Raw genomic sequence first — 18,460 nt, 5'->3', positions numbered from 1 at the left:
CCATCGTCCGGGTCCCTGTGAGTCGCCGAAGCGATGGACACGGCAGACCATTCTGTCTCGTTCTCATTTGCTAATTACTCACTGCACTGCGGTACTTCCCCGCAACTTCAACTGAACCTCCCGTGATATCGAGTCGGATCCCTCGAGCTGGATGATATCCATCGACTACATCGGCCTCTCAAGATGATGTTGAATATGTTAAACAAGTAACAAGTACACTATCAACCAGCCCAAATTTTGGCAAGTTTAATTGGCGGTAGCAGACTGATAGGATTAAACAAAAATACCTATCAAGAGGTCGCATCAACCATCCAAATCGATGGCGACGCCGATCTCCATGCACGGTATCTACGTACAATTGTCCTCGCCAAGGCGCCACCTGCAACTGACGCTCGACTCTCTAGAGCCTGTTGCTCTGGCCTCCCTCAGACACCCTAGCCTTCTTCCGCTCCCTTTCTTGCGTCTTGCCCTTCTTGCTGGCCTGCCGCTCTCCCCTTGATGCCGTGGCATGACGCTTCCGCTTCCCGCCGCCAGACTCAGCGTTACCGTCTCCATCGCTTCTGCTCTCCGGCACCAACTCGCGTGGATCCTCTTCACTCAGGCTGTCATCGTCCCCGCGATCCCGGTATGTCGGATCGTGAGGTTGAATCCCCCGGAACATTTTATGTTTCCTCTTGTGACGGTTCTCCGGGTTGTCCTTGGCCCCATCACCGCCACCATCTAAGCCCCCTTGCTCCTCCTGCTCTTCCCCTTGCCCTGCCCCTTCTTCTTCTTTATCCTCCTCTCCCTCCTCCTCCTCCTCCTCCTCCTCCTCTTCGCTCATTTCTTCATATTCATCCTCGTCGCCCTCCTCTTCGTCCCCCTCCTCTTCGTCTCCCTCCACATAATCTTCCTCCCCGTCATCCTCTTCGCTGTCTTCCTCCTTCTGGTCTTTCTTGGGTCGGTAAGGCAGCCCCCAAACGTCTTGATTGTTTTCATTGTTCGGATCGTGCACCCATTTCGAATATGTACGCTTCCAGTTCGAATCTGTTGGACACATGGTTCTTTCGAGGTTGGGGTTGTCTCGAGCAAAGGCATCTCTGATGTCCTTGAAATTCAAATTATCCTTTCGAATCCACCCAACTCTACTCGGCAGAATAGGCTCTTCATCGTGATTGAACCTGACGCGGCCTTCTTGCGGTCGAATTCGACAGCTTCTCTTTGGATCCGAGTGAGCCTACGAAGTTGGGAGGAAAAGAGTTCGATCAGCTGCTCGTTAACCACAACGGTAGTTGAGGATCATGGGGTACTCACATCTATCTGCTCCTGTCTGGTGGGATCACCTTCAGGAATATGTGCCTTTGATCCTCTCTTGGGTGCCTTGCGGAAGCAACGCGAGCAGTACATGTCATCGTCTGCATCGAAGCTCTGTGCTGGGGCCGCGGCCATTGGCTTCGTGCCCAATGCAGACTTGCTAGGCGTTTTCCCCGTCTGCTTCCCTGTCGGCCTCGGGGGCTTGTTCGTTTTGGCTGTGGACTTTCCACTCTTTTTCGCATGATTTCTGGGCTTTGCGGCTGTACCACCCTCGTGCCTTGGATGATCGGTCGCTTGCGTCTCGGGTTTCTTGTGTGGTCGAGCCCCCTCCGGACGGTTACCCCGAGGAACATTTTCTTCGGGGCGAGTTTGCTTAGGTACGACGGTCTGTGGATGAATGATCGCGGGCATCTCGCCTCCAGCTTGAGTTTTGCTAGCTCCCAGCTGCCCCTGAGACTGAACGGCAGGACCCGTAGCCATGAGTTTTCGTCCTGAATCCCTTTTCGCTCTCTTTTCCGGCCCCTTCGGCTGAGGTACTGGGCGCACTTGTCCTGCCATGGGCGGCTTTCCTTCACGGATTCTCTGCAGTCTCCGGTCATCAAATACAGTCTGTATGTCGGTCGTCCTGTCGTGCGTCACCCGTAACTCAAAGTCTTCAGCAGCGTGCGCTGTTTCCATGTGGCGATTCCATTGCTTCTGGTTCATGAAGCCTACCATGGCGCCGCACTTGTCGAAGTGCGGGCACCGTTTGTCTCGTCGGTCCAGGGCTCTCTCATTGTCGGGATCCCAAAGGCTGTGGCCTGCGTAGAAGGGCTCGCGGTTTGTAGTGTGTGGCGGGGGGCCCCTTGCAGCTAAAATATCCCAAAGCTGGTAGACGTGGCATTCCATATGGGCGACTTGGTCTTTCCTATCTTCCCATTCCTCGAGCTCAGGCTTGCCTTCAAGCTCATCCCTGGACCTCTTGAATGAGAGGTGACACAGCGGACACTTCTTCTGCGGCTGACCGCCATGGTTCGTCTCGAAATGCCCCAGAACCTCTGACGGCGTCAAGCCAAAAAGAGGTTCGCGACAGCCAGGTAGTTTGCATTCGGACGGAGGATCGTGCGTTGGCATCGGGCCAGACTTCTCATACCACATCAGGGGAAAGCTCAGGTAACGAGTAGGCCCATTGGGACGGCGTTGTTTTCTCACGAGCGTTGCTGACGCAGACCGTCCCAAGTACAGAGGGTCTGCAGGCACGTCTTGGTCTTTCCAGTATGCCTCTGGATAGATTTCGTAAGGAGTGGTCTTCCTAGGTTCCCTCTCACTGCATCCTGAAATGTGCTTTTTGATGTCTTCGATGTGATGTTGGGTCTTATCTTTGACGAAGTGGTGCTGGCAGTACGGGCAGAAACAGCCCATGGTGCCGTAATAACCCGCACAATACTTGCGATGTTTGTCGATAACCTCGTCTGTCATTTCATTCATGGAGAGGCCACATTTGGTGCAATGCGGCTTGTTTCGATGAACGTTGCCGCGGCACTTGTGTGGGTATTCGTCAAACGGCGCAAACTCCTTTGCATCTCGCTCCGTCTTCCATTCACAATCTCCGCATACCTCACAAAAGGTGCACAAGCCACCTCCCTCAGCCAGTGGCACGCAAACGCGATCATGATGCTCCCGCTCGGCTCGTCCCCTGAGCTCTGTGTGATCGCGGCCACAGCGATCGCAGTAGCGGTAGTCAGCCTCCTTCTCGCTGGCTCTGGGTGGTGGTACTGGCCGAGGCAAAGGTCCAGCTGGTAGACGAGCCCGCTCCATGATTTTGAATGAAGACAGAGGTGATGCTAATGAGCCAATGGCATCTCGTGGCCTTTCAGTGACGGAGGTCTGGGACGTTGGTGGACGTGGAACTGGTGTCTGTGGCTGCTCCAACATCCTTTGGAGTTCGTCCGCGTGAGCACTCTTGTAGTGCGCTTCCTTTTGTTTCCGAGACCAGAATGAGAATAACCGATTGTCACACCAGGGGCACTTCTGACCATTGTGTTTCTCTTCCAAATGTCTCACAAGCTTCTTGTCTTCGTCCACGCGGTAGGTGAAGTTGCACCCCTCATACGGACATTCCAAAATTCGATCCAACACCATGCCGCGGGCGTTCCATAGCGCCCCCTGTATCTCATGTTGTTCGGTGACTGTGAGCGCGTTCTTAGTGATCATAGGCACGCGGCTTCCCCCCGTCCGCATGACTGACTCGACAGGAGGTGCATTGATCGGGAAGGATGGGTGATATATGCCGTTGTCGTAGACGCTCGGCTGTGTTTCCCAGCTAGATTCTCGCGGATGCTGTTCAGGCGGCCTTGGAGTCTCTTGACTCACTTCTCCCGGCTGCTTCTGAGTGGCGAAATACCGGTTCTCGACAGGCTGGACAATCACGGGCAGAGACAACTCTGGACGCAGACACGTTACTTGACCGTACCTAGGCCCCCATTGGTTCTGCTCGTCCCTTTCTTTGGCCACACATTTAACTATATTTCAACGTCAGTGATTAGCTTACGAGGCTCCGATGCATGTTATATATACCAAAGTCAAGCTCGTCGTTTTTCAGGACTGTGATACGCATGGTTTGCGCAACAGAAAGGCGCCGGACCATGACCAGTTCGTAGTCAGCGGCATCCGACCGCAAGATGAAATGAACTGGGTTCCATTGCCCAGAGCCGCCATACTTAAAGATGGGCTCTATGAGCATACTGTCTTGCTGGGGGTCATACTGCACTTTTGGGTCATCCCTGTACAATCTCTCGACCTTGGCCTTGAGCGTCTCCATTGTGTCTGAGTCCGCTTGGTATTCAGCGGAGCCATTGTTCTCCCTCGGCGTCTCTATGGTACACAAATCGTTGCGCCCATAAAAGGGCTGGATAACGAAAAACCGGCAAGGCTCCCTCTTGTTGTCGACAGCATTGACGATGAACTTGGAAAGCTTCTCTTGATATTGGTCTTGCTTCTGGGCCTCGCTATCCTGGGGTTCCACGAAACTGGCTTATAATCTCTCGATGGATCCTTGGTCAGGGGGTTGAAGTAGTCGATTCCGCGCAAAATTCGGTATGAGACATCTTTGGGCATTTCCAGATCCATAGTCATCGCCTGCAACTTCTTCAGTGCATCGGGGTATGGGTCTTCAGAGGTTGTCTGGCGATGGCATTGTCGGTTCTCCAACGCGGTAACGGATTTTGCGACGCCTCTCGGTAAGTAAAAGACGATGGATTCCTCAGGCAAGGAACGAGTTTCAACCACGAATGGCTTTCCCTTGGCGAAGCAAGGATGCATCGCATCCAACAGCCCACGGTGCATCTCAATGCCACCATACCAACACGTTGAATATGTCCCCGTCCGTAAATATTCAGCGGAGATGACAATATCACAATGACTTGCTCCAGGCCTATCTGGTGCTCCTGTCAGGACTTGTTGCGCCGTAGTGACAAAAGGCATGTACTGGTTGGCACCCCAGGGCTTTGGCGGAGGTCGCGTGCTGATTGCGAATTTGGGGCCGTCAAAGTACTGGTTGCGAGACGGAACGTTGCAATACGAGAAATTTTCGTACCCCTTATCGTCGACGTGACTGAACTTGATCAGCGAGGACGAGAATAGGGTCCTTTGAGGCTCCCATTCCTTGGGGATCGCCTCGCCTCGACGAAGCACGAACCAGACGCAGTTGACGTCGGACCTGACATTTTTTCTCAGGTGGTTCGCCATAGCACCGTATTGGTTGATGGGAATATTGTCATGAAAGCTTTTCATAACCTGTTTAGAGATTCGATCAAACTCGACGAGCACTAGATCGCATCCGTCGTGCCTTCGAAGAGACAAGAGCTTCCTGGAAGCTGCTTCAAACGCAGATAAGTCGTGGGGCATGAACATAATCCGGCCCTGGTAGCCATAGAGAGGAACACAGTCGTGCACCTGGGAGGCTTCATCTGGTTGTTCTTTGAATTTGACATTTATCGTGGGCCTGCTCGCAGCAGTCAGAGAGGCACCAGCGACGTTCGACCTTGAGGCTGAAGCCTGCCGTATAGGGCTCGCCAACGGGTGTCCAACATCAAACCTACTGGGCTGAATCGGCCTGATTGGGTTTCCCAGCCCCGTCATGATAGGCTCGCCATCGACGTCGTCCTGCTCATAATCGTCGTTAAGTTCCGGAACAACGGCGCATTGGCGTCCTTGTCCGGCATCGACAGAAAAACGACTATTTGCCAGGGACCTCACGTCTTCCATCTCAAAGTCTTCATCGTCGTAGCCTCCGCCTCGGAGGCTCAGTCCCTGGTAAGCGGTGGGATCTGGCATTTGAGAAGCTGGCACTGGGATGGTGCTGAAGCGAGCTTCGATTCCTGCAGAAACTGTGAGCCATTTGTATAAAACGCATAATCTGGCCAAGAACCTCTCATATGATCACGCCCGTAGTTTCTCTGGTCATGAGCTGTGAGAAAATGTAACGGAGGGCGAACCTCAACATCGTATAGTACATCCCAATCATCTACATCAAAGTCTGGCTTTGCGCTCTCAACCAGCTCGGACAGAATCGGCTCAACGGGAAGACCAAAGTAGAGCATTGCAAATTTTGTCGCCATTGAGAGATGGCAGCTTTTGAACCTGCCAGATATCAAGCTCCGATATCGTCTGGAGTTGTCTTCCTGGCAGTTCCTCAAGCTCAGAGGTTCCGTGGCAGGCATGAAGAGTTTCCGCTCATGCGCTGTGAAACATGACTTCAATATCTGCTCTGTCCGCAGGGTGGGCTGGGCAAGCAGGTCCTTGAACTTGTCGTGAACCGTTATCCAGTCATCATCGGTTGGCTTGATGAGAGCGTTGTATCTTTCCCGGGGCTCAGGCGAACCCTTTTCAGATTCTGTCATTGCGTGATAGTGATTTCCAAAGGGTTATTGAAGCTAGCTGCAGTTTGATATTCTTAAAAGCTCCAGGAGTGTGAGTGGAGGAGCAAAGAAAATATTGAGATGAGATGTATGCTGTGTTTGATGGAAGGGTGTTCAAAAATGAGTACTTAATATTAATGAGATGGCAACAAAGAGTCAATCGAAGTTTCACGAGACCGAAGCAAGGGATGTTATTTGTTTTGGGAGATTCTTTGAACTTTTTCGGAAGTAGACACAGCGCTCTTTCTTTGGTGACCAAGCCCATGTCACCCATTGTCCATTGATGTAATGCTATTGGAACAGCCACGCCCAAGGGAGAATAGAGAGAACAGTCAGATACACAGTTTTCGGAGAATTTCACGAGGCCTGAGCGAGCACAGAGCCAAGGAATGAGGTTCGAGAAGCGTGGAATGCTGCTCTTCATCCGCGGTGTTGCGCCTGCTGGTCGTCGACTTATGTTGGCGGCACTCAGGAGCCAAGGGAGGTGGCCGATAGCATAAGAAAAGCTGTCAAACCATGCTTGATTTGGATTGAAAACAACGGCATTCTTAGGGCATTGCGTGCTGATGTTGTCCGCGAATTATCGCGGAGCTTGACGTCAGGCTGGGGGCCGTTGAGGCTAGCCGCTGCACATGGCCATCTGGCTGAACAAGGGAAAGACAAAATCCTTCGAGTTGACGAGACGGTTGGCATGGAAGCCATTTCTAGCGTCTCGGTTAATAAAAGAACGACTAGCAAGGGAATTGTGGCCGGGATCCTGGCCCTGGACAAGTCGCACGAACAGTTCACTGATTAATTAATTTGTTCTCAGTTCAGAAACGCCAAGATTCTCAGGGCGTGTCTTTGAAAAAGAACAAAGAATAAACTATGTTTCCCTGGTGAATGCGATTGGACTTGGAGTTGGAAAAGGAAAGGAATCGGAGATGGTCGACGGGTGATGGGGTCGGCTGCACAGAGGAACGGAGTGCGATGTTAATGAGCGACAGGCATGGTGCTAGTCTTCGCATCCTCTCTGGCAATATGAACTCAACCTACGACCTAGTCTGTCACATACGACCATAACTACTCACTGGAAAATCGGAATCCCCTCCATTCTCCCATTGATAAGCCAGTGAGGGCAGGTATCAAAGTCGGGTTGTAAACAGGCACCGAGAAACATTAGATGCGTTTTCCACAGATACAATCCCACAATCAACCGAGTCGCGTTCGGCCATTTCCCAGCGTATCTTTGATGGTCCAGGTTTTCAAGTCCCAGCATCGCCGAAAGGGGTTGCCTAGTGTTCATGTGTTAGTATATATCTGAAAACCATTGGATAAGGTTTATATGTCTCTATGATAAAGTTAGAAATTGAGCAACCCCAACCATCCTGACTAAGGATGTGATCGGCAGCTTCCAGATCAGTTAGGTAAGGCTTGTACTCTAGTGTAGCAGCACTACGATTAGGAATAGTGCCGTCGAGAACTTAGGTCCGGTGTTGAACAGAAGCTGCTCTTGGCCCCCCCAATCTCTAGCTCCTCGCTCCTCGAAGGGGTTCAGCAGGGTGACAAGAACCTAAGCTCTAAGCCAGTCTATGGTACCGACCCTTGGCCCGCACGCTGCGTGGTCGTTGCCGTCTCCATTGGCCTGTCACATCTAGTAAGAAATAATTCGTGCTGAAGAATCAACTCATATAAGCATGAAGTTAACGTAGGGGTAAAACTCTATAGTAGTCGCTGTGGCTGTGATTATTGTTGTTACCTCAGCAACTTGGATAGCGCGCTAATAGTCCAAAATCGGACCATTGGCGTTACTTTAGTTTTGCATGGGGAAAAAAGGGATGGAGAAGGCAGAAATTAACTATCCAAGTAGGCAAAATATAGATTTCAACCAGGTACGATACATGGGCCAATATTCGGATTATGCAAGGATGAATTGAAATCGTGTTGTACCCAACCGTTGTTACGAGGGTTGCGACGGTATCGGACTATCCTACGGTCATAAGACAGCATACGAGTCAGCTGATCTCACAGGCACGCCTATCCCTAGAGACGGCAATTAACTAGAATAAATTGATTGCAGTCATAATGCCAATCCACGCATGCCGATAAGTTCACGACAACTGTTTTAGGCCTGGTGTAACACGGACAGAGTTTCGCGGTATGTCTACTTGTAGCTGTCACTAGGTGGCTGAAATCCAGCCATTATCCGATCCTTGCTAGAGTTGCCGATCATATCCTAGTACATCATAACATCTACTACATCATAATGCCTAATATATTATGATACTTAATGTATTATGATACTTAATGTATTATGATACTTAATGTATTATGATACCTAAGATATCATGATATTTTAGGAGCAATCTAGTCAAATTCCCTGCATCAGAGTAGTGATCAAACAGCCCGGAAAACTTACACTAGTGTCTCTGCGACACTGCCATTCTCTTGTGACAGATTCTCTCAATCTCTCAATTCAGGCTTGTTTAACCCCTGTTGGTGGGTCAACACGCGGCCATGTGTTAGAACCTGCCAATTATACGTCCGTATGTTAAGCAGAATAAGACCATACATAAAGGAAAGGATGGAACCTCCAAGCAATTGTCCCTAAGGTCTGCTTCTCTACAATCATCCTACTACACAGAAACGCTTTATCAAGCTCTCTCTTTCAACCTACAGACAACAATCTTCATCAACTCCAAAAATGCAGTTCCCTACCACCGCCCTTCTTACTAGCATGATGGTTGCTACAGCCTCTGCTGTTACCTACAAGACAAACAGCGTCTCCGCCGTCTGTGTAACCGGCAACACTCTCTTCTGTAGCCTTGGAGATGGTAACGGAGGTACATGTGGGGTTGGCATAGCGGACAGTTTTGATGCAAAGGCTACTGAAGCCAACGAAGCGGCATGCAAGGGGAAAAAGCTAGCTGATCGATGCACACAAACTGTTGCTTGTCCCTAGATGTCACGTGCTCGTCGTCCGGAGTGCGTAGGGGACTAAGGGGTTTCGTAAACTTGGGTAATAGAAGAAGTATCTAGACGCAAGGGAGTTAGGAGGTTGGATTCAATTATTCTTCACAATTGCAGCACAACACACCCATCTTCGATATTGGTCCCTATACGTCCTTTCCTCCGATCCAACAACCTCAACACCTACACTCTTCCATCAGGTTCTTACATGACGAGCCCGTGTAATTCCACGGTCACGCCCATAGTCCGTTCCCCCTTAGTGTCATGCTTTACCTTCTATAGTAGAGCCCATTTAGCGGCCGCCGTTTTTGGTTGCTAAACACAGCACTTGTTGGTTGTTTCTAACATTAAAGAGAGAGCACTAGGGAAGCCTCCATAAGTCTCCTCTCGCTCACAAACTAGTACCTACGACCACACCCATTGGAAAACTCAGGGTCCCGGATGACTCAGCACGTCAGACGGTGCCTAGCGGTGATCCCACTCTTGCGCCGCCGCACCGTCCTCCCTCCGTAACTACTTCAATCCGCCGACCCCGCCATATTTCTCCCTGGACTTCTCGACCTCGCTTCACTGCCACCTCTTGCGTCGCCGCTCCGCGGCCTTCTCGTTATGCTCGATTTTCTGCGAGGGATGGCTAGGCGTGTTGGACCCCCGGGCCTCTGCGAGCCTTCTCTTCCCTCGCCCCTCCTCTGCCTGTCCTCTGCGTCTTCTATCTCTATTTCAAATACTCTTGGTTCGCTCCCGCTCTCCCCTAAATCGCCCTTCTTTCCTCCCTAAACCCACTTATTTACGGTCACATGTGCAGCCTTTCAGCTCCTGTATTGTCTTTGCTATAGTGGATCTATTATCTATTCCTAATAAGGCTTTTTCTGTAAGCCTAAACCCAAAGGTGATTAAGATGACTTATATGAGGTGTTTCAAAAGGAGGTTTTAAGCCTTATAAGGAAGCTAAGCTCTTATTATGGAATTTTCCCTCTATGACTTCGAGAGAACTAACCTACAGCTATTGTTTCCACAAGATGAGTACACCAGAATTATAGGGCCACATAATGACGAAGATTTGGAACTTAACATTTCCTACACCGCCACTCAGGCCATAACGGCCGCCTTCCTGGACTTTGCACAACCGAGTGGCATGGCAGGCCTAGACTACATCAAGTCTGGGTTTGGCGACGGCCAGTTCGGCTTCCCAACAATCTACATCTATAGAATCGCGGATGGAAAGACGTAGCCGCCTACTGCCCTCGCCCTCGGCGCGTGGCTAAATCTCACGGCCACGTTTGAAGTGGTGGCAGCTAGCTTGACGAAGTGGATCCGCGATCTCGGGCTGGGCGCTACCTCGTTCGAGGCACGACGAATCAACGGGTCGTCCACATTTAAGTAAGATGGGCCTACCTGGCTTTCCCGATCGTCGCGCCCCTAGGAGGCGGCGTCTTCTACGTGCTCTTCATGCTTGAGACGTGTTGGCTGAAGCTTCAGTCGTGGAAGGGGAGCATGCTGACGGGCCTCGTGCACAGCCTCGAGCCCGACACCAGAGACAGACTCAGGGTTGCGGAACTGGTCGAGCAGATGGACGAGCACGCGAAGGCTACCATGGTCAGGCTTGCAGGCTTCAGGGATGGGCCCGAGCCGGCTTCGGTTGACGTCGAGGGTCAGGAAAGGGTCTCCCGAGAAGAGTGAGAGTGCGTATCAAGTATCGGACGGCGACTGGTCGTGGTCGGAGGGATGATCGAGGTCAACCGAGTTAATTATGTTGGCTTCCATAGAAAGTAATATTACTTATATGAGATCCGTTTCTTCGTAAAGTGAAGATAAAACATGCGGATCTGATCACTATTCTATCTCAACCTATTCCATTCCGAATGTCATACCGAAACTCCGTCATGACTGCAGTGTGTTAAATGTGATTATATAGTAAGCTTAGGAAAGTCTGCTGCCGCAGGGTATATACACAATATTCTCAACAAATAAATTAAAGCCCACGTTAACCTTTGTTAACGGAATGCAACAAAGTGAATGTCTCAAAATGCATGTTGCCACGCCGGCAACACCTTCAAAATACCCGTCAACGCATCGATACTGTCAATCAGCCTATGTTTCCTCGCTTTAATATCAGCCTCGGTTTGCGAGTCGTGTTCGTCGGCCTTGGCCGCGAGAGACGCGGCCAGGCCCGCCCACATCGTCTGCACCCGAGGCAGTATGTCATTCAGCACCTTGTTCGACTTGGCTATCGCCAGCAGTTCCTTGCCCTTCATGAACTCGTCCCACCGCTCTTTGAGCCCCAGCGGCGCCCAGGGTCTCCAGCTCGCCTGCTTGGGGTTGGCGGGCAGGATCTCCGTATCGAGCCGCCGCAGCACCTTGCCGACGCGCTCCTTCTGTTTCCGCAGGATGGACATGACGAGCGGGTCGCTGTGGTACAGGTACGAGGCGACGATGGCGCGCAGGGACTTCATGATCTTCTCAGCGCCGTCGATCTCGGTGATCAAGCCCGAATAGTTGGGGTTGTCCCCGTTGACGCCGCTGTTGGGGCCGCCGCCGATCCATTTCTTGAAATCGGCGGTTTGGACTTGCTTGAACTTTCCAGTCAAACCGGCCCAGGCGCTTGACTTGGGCGGCGCGTTGATGGTGTTGTCAAGACGGACGTATTCCTCCTGCTTCCATGTTTTGGTGGGGAACTGGTTGGCGATGTGGTTGGCGAGGGTGAGGGCGGCGCCGACCCCTGAGGCGGTATCGAGGCTCGGGGTTGCAACGGGCTGGATGTTCCACGCCTACTTGACGAGCTCGCAGCTGCCCTGTTGATTCTTTCATCAGATATTCTCCAGCTCCCTATTCTCCACAAGATCAAACGCTTCCCACTCCATGTTCTCCCCGCCCACAAGATCCTCAAACGCCTTAATGATTTCGCCGCCAGGCCTCCAGTCCTCACCGACCTGCCACGTCACGTTTCCTTTCCCTACTCCGTCAGGAGCATCGTATCTCACCCCCCATCGGCACATGACGGTCGAAATCTCACCCGAAGGAGAAGGGGGCGCGTCATCACTCCCTTCATACTCTTGAGCCCGCTCCTCGGAGGGCCGCCACAGAAGCCATGTGAACATCTCGGCGTCTTGAAGAGAGGGCATGGTTTGCCGCTGTAGAGACGAGGTAAACGTCAGGAGCAGAGGGTCGATGCGCTCTGCAATAGGGAGGATACGGAACATGTCAGGCCGGCGTTCAAAGTCCATCTGGTCGTCGCCCGTAAACTCCTCCTCCTCGCGGTACAGCAAGGCGTGCGTCTCGTCGGCATCTTCCAGGCCAGGCGGGTAGTGCTCCTCTCTTGTAATAGCAAAACCCGTGGGGTAGGGATCTTCGCCTCTCGGGCCAGAAAAGTATCACCTACCGTCAGGCGCGCACGGGTGGAATTCCACTTTGAGGTGCCGCATGTGTGGCCATGACAAGGAACGGAAAAGGTCGAGGGTGATGAGTGCGCGGATGCTCAGGTCCTCCAGGCGACTCCCTAGGTCCCGTAGACCAAGAGACACAGGGTCCATGCCTTCAAACTCAGAGGGGGACGACGACAACGACGACGCACCGACAAGGGCAGGCATATGCACTGCTTGATCCGTGTCGCCCCCGTAGGGGTTGAGCTTCCAGAACCAAAGACGGGCCTTGGTGAGGGAGGATTGCAGCAAGGACACGAGCTGGCGCACACCGCGCCCGAACTCAACGCGGGCATCCCGCCAAGGACCTTCCCAGGGGCGGGAGAATATGCGCAGCGCCTGAGACGAGAAGGCCAGGGGGAGGCGCTCCCATAGCCAGGGGCAGTCAAGCTCGCGAAGGTGGGGGAGGCGGGCGGCGAGCGCGAGGGGTACGCGCGGAGAGACGGGCCGCACGTGGATGAAGTGCATGTCCAACCCGCCCAAGCGACTCAAATCAGATAAAACGCAAAGCTGGGTGACTCGTTTGGGAAAGGCAGGCTGTCCGGGTTCTGGACGGTAAGGCGGCGGATGTGAAAGGTGCGGTGCCAGCAGTCTGGGTAGATGTCGTAGGACTGGTTGCCGATGCGGACGGCGGGCTGCAGGCCGCCGTCTTTCCAGATGAGACCCGGCTCGTTGGGGGACTGCCTTGCTGCCATATCCTCGAGGGCGTGCAGGGCGTTGAAGAAGGCGTGCACTTAGGCCGAAAAGTGGGCGTTGACGGCCTCGAACTCTTCGGGCGGCTCCATGCAAGGGACGGGCGCGCCAGTCGGGTTGAGAAGCAGAGGCATTTCCGCTTCGAGATTGTAATAGCCCAGGCCGACGTAGGGGCCATCGCGGCGGCGAGTGGCGAGGAAGCCATCGAGCATGGCGTCCTGGGAGGGCGGCGTAGCCATGGGGCGGTAGGACGCCATCGTGATGACCTCTGCAATGGCTTACAGGTGTCGTGTGATGGAGTTAAGTTACCTAGGCAGTTGAGAGGAAGATCCAGTGACAGTAATTAACAACTAACATGACCGTGGGTGCCTGAGATATCGGCCGACTATCAATGTTTTGATTCCTCCATGGCGCCGAGGTCACACGATAAGGAGAAAGTGATTGGCTCATGATTGCAACGCCGTTGGGGTCGGGATTCTTGCGGCATCTCTACACAACAGCGTAAGCAGCCAGGAAGAGATATGTAAGCGCGGAACCAGCTGAGGCCCCCTTACGCTGCGTCTTCCGGGGCTCCCAGCAGCAGCAGCAGAAGCAACAGCAGCAGCTGGATGTTTGCTTCCTTGGCGTCGAGGTTGGTGGTCAGGCTGTGTGCCTTGACCGAACGTCAACCGACCCTTGGGCGAACACCCCGGTATGTATGTATTCTGCCCAGAGACACCGCCTGATAGCTACCAAAGTGTTGGCGTAAACAGGCGTCTCTAGAAGCGCTACTGCAAGAGGATAGCACTACTTGCGGGGCGCGATATTCGCGGTTCGCCGAGACCGAGACGCACGTCTGTGGGCGCCGTACGTTCACTCGGGTGCTTAATAATATCTGGTAACACGATTGCCGCTCTCCAGGAGTACCTAAGTAGTGCGTGTGGCTTCATGAGGCGCCACTGCCTGGGTGACGGGTTGTGTGTGACATAGGTAGATGTAGAAGAGGCGGGGGGACTAGGCGACGGAATCAAGCTCTGACGTTTGCTGCTCTGCGGCTCGATCCGGGCCGAGGTTTCTTTCTAGAAGGATGCAGAATGCTGAAACGCCCCGGTGGAAATACTATTACTTTGGTCGCTGTTGGGTTCTGCTCGGAAGGTCTGGCCAACGCCGTTACTGTCAAGAATAATTAGGTAGGCAGGAGGTGCCGCGCTTGTTCGCGCCAAGAACTAGGTAGGCACGAGATTTTGACAGGAAAGCAGTGGATCCAGTCAAGCCTCGCCGCTGGCAAGCATGGTAGGTACTGTATGTACATAGTGTAGATGGCGGCGTAGGCGACCTGAAGCATCGTGTGATTGGTCAACGGACAGTGAGTGTATGTATGGATGGTCAGAGTGCGAAGACCGGTACAGGTAGGCACATTGCGCTTCGCCCTTCCTAATCAAGCAAAGCAATGGGAACTGGAGGAGGAAACAAAAGAGGAGATGCAGCAAGGATGATGCCCGCCCTCCAAGCAATTGATCGTGGGCCACCTCGCCACGACCGGGCGATGCGAGACGGAGCCTTCTTAACGGGGACCCCACGTTTCTCCTCCGGGGCAGACACCAGACAGAGTCCACTTCTTTCGTCGGCGCAAGCAAGCGACAACTGTCCGTGGTGTTTCGAGCGACTGGACAGGTTCGCTCTGGGACGCGCACAAATTTCTCGAGGTCACGGGCGGGCGTGCAGTTGCGCTTGCGTTTGCCCGCATTGGCAGACGCGCATGCTGGACGCCGGAGGGAAGTCCTACGCCGGTCCGTCTCTCTCTCAACCCTTTCTTGTTGGCGTACCTATATAGTAGACATGGCCTGCGGACCGTAGTCCGGCTTCTAGTTCTGTGCGGCTTGACATGCTCCTTCCCCTCCTCCCGAGCCGCTTAGGTAGGTAACTAGAGAAGGAAAGTGCGGGGTGCTAGTGTACATAGTACCGGCAGGTCTAGCCAACTGATGTGATTCCCTTTGTTGGTCGACGATCCTGGCTCCTGGCTCCTTCCTCCATTCCATGTACTATACCGTGTAATTAAAACCGGCACTCGCACCGCACCGCACCGCACCGCACCTCAAGTCGCCGAGGAGCGTCTTTCCATACCTGACTCCCGCCTCCTGTCTTCACAACGTCATCTCCAACTCCAACTCCAACTGCATCTCTGCCGCCTTCCAACTGATATTTCCAAGCAACTCTGCACCTGAGCACATCTTTTTCTTCTTACATTGCACTGCATTACATTGAACCAGTCCCCCCGGTGAAGCTGCCCTCTGTTCCCGTCACTCACTCTCTGTGCCTGCACTGAGAACACCACCATCGACCCGTACACGATGGCTTCGCAAGACGGTTCTCTGTTGGACACGCTGAGGTCCGTAAGCCAAGTTGACTGTGACACCCTCGACGTTGATGGTACCGTGCTCTCCTTCCGCGTCAGGCCCCCGTTTCCTTGGGTGCCCGTCCCAGCCCAATCTGACATTGCCATAATTAGTCGCCGCAGAGCTCGGCCCTTCAACGACCACACGTCCAACCAAGCCATTGCCTACAACGAGCTCACCAAGACCACCCCTGATGGCAAGCTGTACCACGAGCAACTTATCCGAGACTCGGTGAAGGACGCCAATGGCTGGGCTCGTGCAGCCTGGCCAGACGTAGATCCCATTCTCCTAGCAGTCGACATCATGGTAATTCATTCGGAATTCATAATCACGAGACCGGCCCTGCCGTTGTGTAACTACAGCCTCGCTAATGCTCTCAACTCCCATAGATGGTCAGGCTGTCACTTCAATTCATTCCCTATCTGACGGGATACTTCCACATCCAGACCAACACCAAGTGGTCGTACTCGGTTGAAAAGACGTGCCAAAACGCAGAGAGTAAGTTGCTGTTTTGTATCGCAAGCTTCGTCAGCTTTGAGCGTGACTGATGGCACCGTCCCGCCTGCTAGGAATTGTCAAAACGTTCAAGAAGCTGGAACCCAACTTCGACACCGGAAGAATCTGCATCAAGATCCCTGCGAGCTGGGAGGGAATTGCTGCCTGCCGCATCCTCGAGAAGAAGGGCATCCACACACTTGCAACCACCATGTTCTGTATGGAACAGGCTGCATTGGCTGCTGACGCCGGGTGCACCTACATTGCTCCCTACGTCAACGAGCTCAAGGTTCACTTTGTTCCCGGGTAAGCTAAGCAACCTAAGCCGCAACCTAAGCCGCAACCTTGCATCTGGCTGAACCTGACTGTGCGAATGACCTCCAGCTACGTCGACGAGCACAAGGCATTCGACTTCTGCAGGCAGGCGCAACTTCACTATGCCGAGACCAAGGCCAAGACGCAAGTCCTTGCTGCCAGTCTGACGTCTGTCGCTGAGGTGATGCAGCTGGCCGGTATTCAGCACGTTACCGTGTCGCCGCCTCTTCTCCGGGGCCTTGCTGCGCAGCCGGCATCGACTTGGACGGAGCAAGTGGGTGCATACTTTTCGGCCGGGCCGGACAAGCCTTGGAATCAGGACTTTAAGGCGGCTTTGAAGGATGAGAGTGAGTGGCGCATTGCCTTCACTCGAAGCGGCGATGGAAAGTATGAGGAGAAGCTCATCCAAGCAATCAACATCTTCTCAGACAAGCAGGATGCCCTTGAGGACCTCGCGCGTCGCTTCTTGTAGTTAAGTAGAGTGGAGGCACTTAAGCCCGTGTTGTACTCGAATCAGAAGGACCGTTCTTGACTGAATATCAATATCTCTGCTTTTGCACCGGATTCTCGGTCCTATCTTAGCCTGTACCCTGACACTTGTTCGTGGCACGTCAAGACGGTGAGCCATCTCTTGTCAATGGCTGTCATGTTTTCTTCTTCTTCTTTTTTTTCGGGGGGTTTTTTTTTTCTCTTCGTTTATTGACATCAACTTTGTCTCCATCCATCAGTTAACTGTCAGCTGCGAAATCTTTATCAAGATCCAATCTGTCCCTCTCCTGCCAGTTTGGCCAGATAACCACTCAACAACACCCCGTCTCAACTTTATTTACACAAATTGAACGTCGAGTCTCACCAGTTACGCCGAATGGTTTCCGATCCAACGTTACTGAGCATCTTACGGCGGATATCAACCTCGGCCGACTCTCTTCGAAAGAACTGCTTACTATTCCCGGCTTTGGAGAATTCACCGTGGCCATAATGGAGACCTATCGCAGTACCGACAGCACACCGACAGCCAAGCCATCCGGGACAACCCTTACCGTGCTTGTGTCAACCATAGCATTGAGAAGCCGACTGGTTGCCTCGCTGCCCATGGCGTTGCCAATACGTTTGGCATGAAAGAACCAGCGGTTGCAGCAAACGGGGGAGAATCGCTCGCGATGACGGGGTTTTCTGTCGAGGACTGGGAAACCATGGAAAGCAACGACGGCATAGCGAAAGATCGCAGCAAGGACCAGGAAGCTGCGGAGCAGAATCACTAGGCGGACGCGACCATGGCGTATGAATGAGTAAAAAAGGTTCACCAAAGTTCCTCTTGTACACAATTCCTGATGCTTCTCCTTTGGCCGAAGAGCGCATCATGAGTCCTCGGCACGACGACATTTTCTCCGCTATGCACTTGCGCAGCAAATAGTTGTAGAGCCGAATATGTGTTTCTCGTCTCACGGCACGTAGCGACGTCGGCCTAATAACGCCACAGTCTCTCCAACCCTCACACAAGTGGAAGAGGAATAAGACGAGTTGATAAGGTGGCTGACTGCGATTGGGTGTATCGCCCACTTTGGTGCGTCAACACCCCTGCACTCTCTCTCTCCTTTCTCTGTTAGATACCCGATAAGCCAACCTCCACGGCCAACCAACTCCTCTCGTTATCAGCTTTCGCCATTGCTTAGGGCTCGTTATCTCTACGGGTGCTTACTTGCCTACCCCGAACAGTAAGAGTTGAGATATTCGAATGGCTGGGACGGCCGAACTGATACAGGCAACTGTCGATTATGACCAAGTTGCCGGCTGCAGACTGCGGACCTCGCCGGACCCAATTCCGCATGGGTAGCGTCCAATCTGGGGGAGAATTGATGGTAGCAGATGGGTTACACTGTACCAAGCCGTCTGTTTGCGGACGAATACATAATGTCTTAACCCTCCCCCGACTTGGTGTGGCTTGAACCTCCGCAACAGAGCCCAGCAGGGTCGTCGGCACACTGATTCCAAGGACGTTTTTCAACGACACTTCCTCTGAAGC

The 18,460-nt window shown here is 52.9% G+C and overlaps 6 protein-coding genes across 6 annotated transcripts; 3 read left to right on the top strand and 3 right to left on the bottom strand.

Annotated features, from left to right (window-relative positions):
• Window positions 1-400: 400 nt before the first annotated feature.
• ColSpa_01552 (uncharacterized protein) lies at window positions 401-6,173 on the bottom strand (the record flags this gene model as incomplete). Its single annotated transcript, XM_049267764.1, is given in 5 exon segments — window positions 401-1,216; window positions 1,294-3,690; window positions 3,824-4,285; window positions 4,303-5,583; window positions 5,769-6,173. The coding sequence occupies 5 exon segments, from the start codon at window positions 6,171-6,173 to the stop codon at window positions 401-403; spliced, it is 5,361 nt and encodes a 1,786-aa protein (XP_049123721.1).
• A 3,928-nt stretch (window positions 6,174-10,101) lies between these two features.
• On the top strand, window positions 10,102-10,371 carry ColSpa_01551 (uncharacterized protein; the record flags this gene model as incomplete). The annotated part of the gene is made up of 1 exon (XM_049267763.1): window positions 10,102-10,371. The coding sequence occupies one exon, from the start codon at window positions 10,102-10,104 to the stop codon at window positions 10,369-10,371; it is 270 nt and encodes an 89-aa protein (XP_049123720.1).
• Window positions 10,372-10,589: 218 nt separating this feature from the next.
• Window positions 10,590-10,820, top strand: ColSpa_01550 (uncharacterized protein; the record flags this gene model as incomplete). Its single annotated transcript, XM_049267762.1, has 1 exon — window positions 10,590-10,820. One exon carries the CDS (start codon window positions 10,590-10,592, stop codon window positions 10,818-10,820), a length of 231 nt encoding a protein of 76 aa, XP_049123719.1.
• A 2,227-nt stretch (window positions 10,821-13,047) lies between these two features.
• ColSpa_01549 (uncharacterized protein) lies at window positions 13,048-13,254 on the bottom strand (the record flags this gene model as incomplete). The annotated part of the gene is made up of 1 exon (XM_049267761.1): window positions 13,048-13,254. One exon carries the CDS (start codon window positions 13,252-13,254, stop codon window positions 13,048-13,050), a length of 207 nt encoding a protein of 68 aa, XP_049123718.1.
• A 39-nt stretch (window positions 13,255-13,293) lies between these two features.
• On the bottom strand, window positions 13,294-13,509 carry ColSpa_01548 (uncharacterized protein; the record flags this gene model as incomplete). Its single annotated transcript, XM_049267760.1, has 1 exon — window positions 13,294-13,509. The coding sequence occupies one exon, from the start codon at window positions 13,507-13,509 to the stop codon at window positions 13,294-13,296; it is 216 nt and encodes a 71-aa protein (XP_049123717.1).
• Window positions 13,510-15,582: 2,073 nt separating this feature from the next.
• Window positions 15,583-16,909, top strand: ColSpa_01547 (putative transcription factor; the record flags this gene model as incomplete). Its single annotated transcript, XM_049267759.1, has 4 exons — window positions 15,583-15,933; window positions 16,017-16,125; window positions 16,197-16,428; window positions 16,507-16,909. The coding sequence occupies 4 exons, from the start codon at window positions 15,583-15,585 to the stop codon at window positions 16,907-16,909; spliced, it is 1,095 nt and encodes a 364-aa protein (XP_049123716.1).
• Window positions 16,910-18,460: the final 1,551 nt, after the last annotated feature.

The sequence above is a fragment of the Colletotrichum spaethianum genome, assembly GCF_022836535.1.
Source record: "Colletotrichum spaethianum MAFF 239500 DNA, contig03, whole genome shotgun sequence".
Lineage (NCBI taxonomy): Eukaryota > Fungi > Ascomycota > Sordariomycetes > Glomerellales > Glomerellaceae > Colletotrichum > Colletotrichum spaethianum.
The sequence above is the reverse complement of the archived record's forward strand: the minus strand, read 5'-3'. Positions and strand labels throughout refer to the sequence as shown.